Below are 8,711 nucleotides of genomic sequence, written 5' to 3'. Positions count from 1 at the left end.
CTCTTACCTTTCAAAACTCTCATCTTTTGAATGTGTGTGTGTGTGAGCGTGGCCCTCGGAGGCCCCTGAATTCTATACGAAGAACACAAATGTTTTTGGGGGGTGCAGCACAGACACACGCTGCGAGCGGCAGATGTTCCACTGTCCACCCACCGCCTGTAGCGATGCTGCTACTCTTCACGGGTTCTAAGAGTCAGCGCCGTTCCTAAACCTCGCTGTACCTCAGAAGGTTTTAGAACATGGACTGGAGTCCTGGGAAGCTTTTGAAAATACTTTCTGAGGCCTCACCCCAAACTGACTAAAGCATCTCTAGAGATAGGACCTGGGGACCTGTAATTTCTAAAGCTCCTTCAGGTGATTCCGACACCCAACTAGGTATAGGATCAAAGAGGAGGCGGGCCAGCTGAGGTTGACTATAAATGTACCCTTGATCTGATGACGATGTACCTGGAGCTAAGAAAGCACACACGGAGTATCTGAGCATTTTTCAGATTCCCTTTATGGCTGAAAAAGATTTGAGCATCTGGGTTTATAGCTTTAGCCCACAAAAACCTACTATGGTGTGAGGACAGAACACTGGACCAGGATTCAGAAGATACGGAGTCTAGTCCCTATTTGGAAAAGGAACGACTGTGTGACACTGATACACCACTTAGCCTCTCGGCAGACCTCAATTTCCACTGCAGGTAATTACCATCTGCTGTGTCTATTGTACTACTCAAGGAGGGCAGTAGGTGCAACTGTTCCAAATAAGTAGAATTATCCTTCTTCATCCTAACCTTCAAAACTACCCCAGATGCTGGAGGAGTTGCTAGCCAGCAAAAACAATGAGAGATTTCTGTCTACTGCTACAGTCTAGCAAGGAACTTGAAGGTTTCACTGTTGCTCCTACTCAAGATTACATGGGATTAACGGAAGCATTAGAAGTGCAAGAGAGCAGAGTTCCGACTCCCAGCTGAGGCAGAACGGCTATTGTTTACCCATGATTACAAAAACAGGGTATAAATACAAATCAACAGAAATCTATACAAATCAATAAAAAGATACCACTAGTTTCTTTTCTGCTGTCCCCCTCCATTCAAGCATCTGGACTATACATACTGCGGAAACAGATCCGGCTTATAGTCACTGAAGACAGCTGGTTCTCATTTCAAACTGTAGCATACCGAGGAGGCAGAACAGGAGCACAACTTTTCGGTAACTGCCTAGGGAGGCCGAAGCCTCTCTCATTGAAAATTCTGGGGAAGGGTTTGAGATTCCTAAAAGATTTATAATCTGAAGGATGACAAATGCAACGAAAAAAACCTATCAAGAAGGAAAACGAACACAGTTCCATATTTTAAGTTAAACAGAATAGATCGCAGGACACATAACGACAAAGCAGATGACCGAATTTCCTCATTTATTAAAGAACAGAAATAAATTTTGCTTAAAAAAAAATGACATTAAAACTTAGTCTATCTTTCTACTGAATAAAATTGAGAAAAAGGCTGGCTTTCAGGTCATATATTTATTTAAAAAAATAAAATGGATCAACAAAGTTACCACATTATTCTGCATGCTAACAGGAAATCCCAAGCCCATGAGAGATACCATTTCTTGAGCAATAAAAAAAAATTACCTCCTCAACAATGTAAAGATAGGAAACCTTTCAATTCAAATTCAAGGTCTTTATCACTAACTCCATTGCACAAGCTAGTAGGATATATCTGTGCCACAAGCTGAGCTCCTTAGTAAAGAAAGCTTGAGAAGAGACTAAACAAGGATGTCACTAAAAGATGATGATTTGTTAAAATTATAAAGCAACCATGTTTGGGCCTGCAAATATTCTACATGAGAAATCTCCACCACTGGGAATCTGCTCCCCAGGACAATTTTATTCTGAATCCAAGATAATTACAAACACATGGCAATTTTTCCTGCATGCTTCCTTGGGCCAAACCCTGTATGACAACATGTACAATTACAGGATGGGATTGAAATTCCCATTCTCACACAGGATAGTTAAGGAGTGTTACCAGTAACAAAGAAAAGTTATACAACATTGATTATTATAAATTATATTTGTTCTTATCCACCCCATTCTCCTTAATATGTTCTGATTCTTTCCTGCAGAAAACGTGAGTTTCCTATATGACACCAAGTATGTCATTAGTGATGATTAGAATGAGCTGTCGAGACCTTGATTCTGAAGACATGTATGTGCAGGTGAGACGCAATCTGATTGCAAACACTGACACAGTAGCGGATCAAATCAAAGAAGGAGAAGACCTGGAAAGAAAAGAGAGTGTCAGATTCTCAGGACCTGCTTAGGTGATTCCTAAGCTTCCTACATAAGGAGTGGCTTCCTTCTTCCCTTCTTTCCAGACATGTCTTCAATTCCATACAATCTAATACTTCAATTTCCTCATGGATTTTTCCTTTACGCTAAGGATCAACAAACTCTTTCTCAGAGACACAGTAAATATTTTAGGCTTTGTGGACCATACCGTCTTTATCTTAGCTGCTCAACTTTTGCCATTATAGCATGAAAGCAGACACAGACAATACCTTCATGAACGGCCACGGCTGTGTTCCAATAGAACTTTATAAAAACAGGCCTTTGGCCCACAGGATGTAATTTATCAGTTCCTGCTTTACAGTCAGAAATCTGGAATTTTTGAGCCCAGATGTAGGACTAATAAGAATAATGCAAAAAATGGCTCAAAGATGAAGCCACGAAGAACTCTTTACAAAGTCCCATAAATATGGTTTTCTGACATTCCAAATCATTACAATTATAGTATCTATCTTCCAGGACTGACCCACAGGAACAAGAAAACAAGTGGCTTCCAAATCATGAAACAGGACACAGAACGATACTTACCAGGGCAATCCAAAGTACAATATATTCATCGATAAAGCTGTTAAAATATTGGTCCAGAAACAAAAGTGCTGGGCCTATGAATGCTGTGTCATGCAAATGCATTTCACTCTTAGTCATGTGTGCCACCTGAAAACAAAAGAGAACCCGTGATGCAGGCACTCTCATACTAGAGCAACCGTGAGTCATAGTAAATCAGTTTTGCGCTCAAGTTTCAAGTTGTGTTCACAAGTTTCGAGAATTATTTGGCGATACTGAATAAAAAGCTCAACTTCCAAAAACAAAAACCCAGAAAACTGACAAGAATTATGTGTGAGAGCTATACACCACAGGGACAGACCATGTCAACCAAGCACCCCCCCCCCACCCCAGAAGATGCTTTTCATAAACACCCTTAATTCGAGTGTACGGATGGAGACTGAAGAAGGCAGATAAACTAAAGCACCAAATGAAACTGTAGCAGAAAGAAGGGCTGTGGAGGTCCAAGAAGCTTCTGGTAACCTCCAGTTGTAACTTCACAGAAGAGTGAGAACAGTTCCCATGTTGATGTCCAGGGATCTTGACTGGAGGAGAGCAAACTCTAGAGCTGCTCAGGAAGCTGTGGGATGAAAGCTATGGCCATAAACCCAAAATAAGAGGAATTTTAAACACAAAACAAAGAAAAACTTTAGTGCTTACCACAAGCTTATTAGTGATTTTAGCAGATACAAAACCAAACGTCAGTATATAAAGACAGGGATGCTTTTCAAAAAGCTGAACTGCCGATTTCTTATAGATCATTGCAGCTAATGTAATCACTGATCCAATATGGAGAAAAGGAGAAAGGACACTTGTTCCCTGTGCAGAATAAAGAGAAGAGAGGTACGAACTGTCAGATACAACATGGATCTGTTGTAAGGCGGATCAACTCACACTTTTAAGAACCTCACGGTGCCTGACAGCCAGCAGTTTCTGTAACCAAATACTGAACAGCTAGTGAAGAAAGCAGCAGTATGGGTTGGTCAGGCACAATCTGAGGATTTTACTTACGCTGTCAGGCTTATTTTACAAAGCAGATCATACTTCTAAAAATACATTTGTGTATAAAGGCATGCATGTGTGTCTGTGTGTACACGCACAAAAAAAAAATGCACAGAAGCATATACAAGTATGCATGTATAGATAAAAGTGAGTTTGGGATATTACTTTTGTTTAAGACTGAGCAGAAAGTCGAAATTAGCAAATGTTTTATACAATTCAAATGGAAAGGCAACTACAAGACCAAGTCCTAGTATAAACAATTGTGGGGAATGTTAAGATGTACTCACTGCTATCGTTGATCCATTTTTTCCAACACCACCTGTGAAGATTACACGGAAGTAATTTGTACAGGAAAATATGGTCCCTGCTACAGTACAAAGTGCAGGAAAAATTTTCATTTGGATATTCAGCACTGGAATCTTTAATGGGTGGAGAGAAAGAGAACAATTAAAATATATACAAATTGAAATAAGAAAATACAACACGTTTGGTTCATATTCCTATATATCCTCCATATTCCCTCCAGTTTAGCAAATACTTAAATTCATGAACATTTCCCTCTTTCTATTAGAAGCAATATAACAAAGAGACGAGGCTATGTAGAAATTAATCTCATTTCTCACGCCAACCTTTAAAAAAATTACTGATTCAACTTTATTAAATTGTGTCACAAGCTAAGTAAAGTTCACCTAATGTATCCCAGAAGTCTGGCAACAGTGGAACAGGCTGTCTTCTGGACTTTTTATAAATGAAGTGTACTTTGCTTGTTTCTTTGTACATTTTTGGACCTCTGCCTTTAAATCTGTACTTTGTTACTAATTGTTATGAGAGACAAAGTGTGGAGCATAAAAGACTAGAAATATCTGCAGCTAGATTAAAAAAGCATGCAAACTAGAGAATGGAAGACAAAAGCTGTACTCAGAGGAGTTCTCAACTCCAAACTGTTAGGATACAAGCAAACTAGAAAAAGCAGAGGGCAGCCAAGACGACATTCATATGCAGGGCAAAAAGACGTCAAGCACCATCCAAGCAGGTACAATTGTGTATCCAAAATTTTAACAAGAAGCAAATAATTTTCAGAAGAAGCAAATAATATATTTTTATAGCATACTGAAAATACAAAAGCATACTGAAAATGCAGATTAATTTACCTAAAGTGGGGCGGGGGAGAGCGGCTGAGGGCACTGGGATCAAGTATTCAATCTTGCAAGTACAATATCCATCATTTAAAATGAAATACACTTGTGCTAACTTTTTAAAATCATTTAAGATTTTCTGTTTGCACCTCTCATTTAGCTTTTCTGAAGGCTCATATTTTGTCCAATATGGGTTGAAAATAAAGCAACATAAAATGATATATTCTATTAACAGAAACAAATGGGTATAAGTACAAAATTCCAGAAGCCCACAGGGTTTAATAGGCAATGAGTTCTTATAATGAAAACATTTTAACTAGGGCTATTTATACTTTTTAGGGCTACCATTTAAAAACCAAATAGGACATGTCACATTTCCTAATTTTTTTTTTTGTATACATAAAACCCAAGTAAAATTGGTAGAGACAACAATCCTAATGTTTAGATACTGTATTTCTTCAAAACTCTGAAGAACTCAGTTTGTTTATACAACTCTATGACCTCTTGCAAAACTGCAGCTCTGAAAAAAAATTGTAATCAACTGTTCAAATTTCAAGTTGTACTGTGGCAGTGTTTAGTTTTCTAAAATGAAATAGGTCAACTTAAAAGTTAAGCCCAGAACTTTACAGAGCATCCTAAATGGTCTTCTTCCTTCCCTGATTCATTTCTAAACCCTACAGCCCAAATTCAACACTTGTTTACAGTGAAGGAGAAAATCAACACCATGGTTGCTTTGAGCTCTAAGATTTTCCTGCTCTGGTTCAGAAAACTAGGGATATTACAATCTTAATCTGATGCACCTGAATTAAATTTAATACCCTGGCTAGTTTTCTTTTTTCCTCCAGAGACAAAGGCCCTGTATGGCAATGGGGGAAATACTATACTCCCTCAGATTTCAAAGGAGACAAAGCATTCATCCATTACAGCGGCATGCCTGTATTAGGGCCAGGGTATCGAGTAAGTGCCAACTCTGACATAGCAGTCATCTGTGCCACAACTGAACTGAGTATTACCACAACTATAATTAAAATTTGGTGAAAATGCGGTAGGTTCATGGAAACTATTGGCTATTGAAAGAAGAAAGAATAAACTGAAATATTAAAGAAGCCAGGCAATTTAGTAAATGCCTTGAACCACAAAATAAGTAAGCAAGCTACAGACTTAGGAGCAAAGTATCACAAACATTCCTAAGACCCTCTCGGCTTCCATCATATAGGATAGCTATATACACCAAACCCTAAGTTTCTGAGTATAGGATTTTGTTTGCATTGATTTTTTATATTCTCTCTGGAGCCATGCATATTGTAAGTGCTCTATATACACTTGTTGAAGATTAAGATCTTCTCCCTTTCTCTTACCCTCTATGTAGAATTATGTGCATGGGAGAATAAGAAGACATATCTTGCTCCCACATTAAGAAGGAAAAAGAATGTTAGCTACAAGAAAATCTGAGGCAAAGTGAAGGGAGCTGGAAGGAAAGGAATCACAAGCCTTATCAGGCAATCCCTTAAAAATCAGCACCAAATGAAACCACTTATAAAAAGCACCAAAAGCGTTGCCATTTTCACCTCCCACCCAAGATCAAGGAAGGTGGACACAATCTGTCTTTTCCCAATCTTTCCCTTTCTGGCCTTCTCATCTTGGAACTCGCCCAAGGTAGCTAACATGCATTCACTCTACAGAAATACAAGAAAGCTATACTGAAAACATACCTTTATCAGAGCTCTGGGTCATGGTGTCTGCTCTATAGCCAGGGGCAAACCCTCTGCATTTATGCTATCAAATTATGCATCTAAATATCAATCTAATGTAATTCATTTTATTTTAGGTTCGAGATGGAAAAGCAGGTATTAAATCTCAGATTTACCAGATTACAATGGACACGTTCTGATTCAACAGTTTGTATTAATATAGAATATCAGTTACTAAACCGTTAAGACTAGTTTTCTTAGGGGCATAATAAAATGTTCTTATGGGCTTTGTAAATTTCAGCTGAAACACAGTGTCATTTTGAGGTTAGATACTAACCTTCTTCCAAACAATGTGGCAATGCCTATTTAGAAGTACTTTGAAAAGAAGTGATTTCCATCAAACTTTAATATAACAATAATTACAGCATCTACCAAGTATTTAAAGAAAATCACCATGTCTAAATTATTTAAGTCTAAGTACACTTCTTCAGTCTAAGGAATGAGACACAAATAAATTACACTGCATAGTAAGTCTTTATTTAGTTCCGCCTAAGGAATTCTGAAACTTCACCTGTGGTCTCACCACTTGACTTAAATGGATTCCAGAAGGTATCTATCTCATGGTTTCCTACACATTTAATCAACTATTACATTTAAAAGAATCAAACATCAGGGGGTGCCTGGGTGGCTCAGTCTGTTAAACTCTTGATCTTGGCTCAGGTCATGATCTCACGGTTCCTGAGTTCGAGCCTGCATGGGGCTCTGCACTGACAGCATGGAGCCTGCTTGGAATTCTCTCTCCCTCTCTCTCTGCCCATACCCCACTCGTGCTCTCTCTCTTTTCTCCCTCAAAATAAATAAAAACAAACTTAAAAAAGAAAAAAAAAAATGAAACAGCAGTGAAAGTAACCATGAGGGGATTGCATGTGGGTCCCTTTCAAGTGAGGATAATTCTCCTTAAAACAAAAACAAAGAAAAAAACAGTGATAGGATAAAAGATAGTTTCAAGACATTCCAAAAGAATATATTCTTCTGGGAAAAGCAATACAGAAAAATTAACAATATGGATTTTTGTTTTGTTCCTTGCAATGTGTAAACCCATGCACAGACTTTTGTGCATGAAAACAATTTTTCCTTAAAAAAAAAGAAAAAAACCACAAACAACCCAAACCAACAGAACTAATTACAAACTTTGGTAAAAACCCACCTCTCTGAAGGAAAAAAAAAAAAAAAAAAGCAAAAAAGCAGCAAGAAATGGGTAATCCATAAGCTGCAGATATAAATCACTTATCTTTGCAAAACAGCTGATATTCTGAAATCAGCTTTATAAAAACAATTGTATATATTTTTTAAAGCCATAGATTTGCTTCCTAACTATCAATGAAAGCCTTTTAATGAGGATTTGGAAAGCAGTGTCCATTTCGTGCCTTCAACTTCAAGAGAGATGAAAATTTGACGCTCCAAACGGGTACATTTTCTCCATTTTGGCACACAAATTATTAAATGTAATCTTTCCTAAACTAACATAATGCAATTTGAAACAGTATATTCAGCATTGAACCCATAGGGCCAAATAAAAAGAAAAAAAGAAATATAGTGGTCTGAGGTCAATTATGGGACTCTCTACTGGGAATTGCTCAAAGAACACAGAATATTTCTTTTAGCCTCCAAATATCACCAGAGAGGTCAGGCCCTTCCCTTTTACTTTAATGATGGTAACAGCAGGGCCACTAACAAAGGCCTGGGATCTGCATCTCTCCCGCAACCTGGCCTCACTCCTACTGGAGTTAGATTGTTGGGCCTGGGGATTTTACTTCAGTGTCGGATCTGAGAGTTCCTACAGTTACTTTTTAAAACATATAATAAAAGAGGATGATTATATTATCTTAATTATCTATAAAGATAGGGCAAACTATTCGATCCTTTTAAAAGAAAAAAAAAAAAAAACAACAACCATCACTTCTGTTAAGTTCATGTATATAAATCCTAGTGAAAAAGGTA

The 8,711-nt window shown here is 37.8% G+C and overlaps 1 protein-coding gene across 3 annotated transcripts in view; it reads right to left on the bottom strand.

Moving 5' to 3' along the window:
- Positions 1–1,491: 1,491 nt before the first annotated feature.
- The window catches only part of CEPT1 (choline/ethanolamine phosphotransferase 1), a 36,646-nt gene continuing 29,426 nt past the window's right edge, over positions 1,492–8,711 (bottom strand). For all 3 annotated transcript variants that reach the window (XM_086717814.1, XM_086717813.1, XM_025931373.2), the window contains exons 6-9: positions 4,171–4,302; positions 3,542–3,700; positions 2,867–2,992; positions 1,492–2,271 (exon numbers count right to left, since the gene is read on the bottom strand). In XM_086717814.1, the coding sequence (XP_086573940.1) occupies positions 2,152–2,271; positions 2,867–2,992; positions 3,542–3,700; positions 4,171–4,302 (537 nt within the window). In that variant the 3' untranslated portion in view covers positions 1,492–2,151. The remainder of the gene's footprint in view (positions 2,272–2,866; positions 2,993–3,541; positions 3,701–4,170; positions 4,303–8,711) is intronic.

Source organism: Puma concolor, chromosome C1 (genome assembly GCF_028749965.1).
Source record: "Puma concolor isolate L17-30 chromosome C1, mPumCon1.1.hap2, whole genome shotgun sequence".
Taxonomy (NCBI): Eukaryota; Metazoa; Chordata; class Mammalia; order Carnivora; family Felidae; genus Puma; species Puma concolor.
The sequence above is the reverse complement of the archived record's forward strand: the minus strand, read 5'-3'. Positions and strand labels throughout refer to the sequence as shown.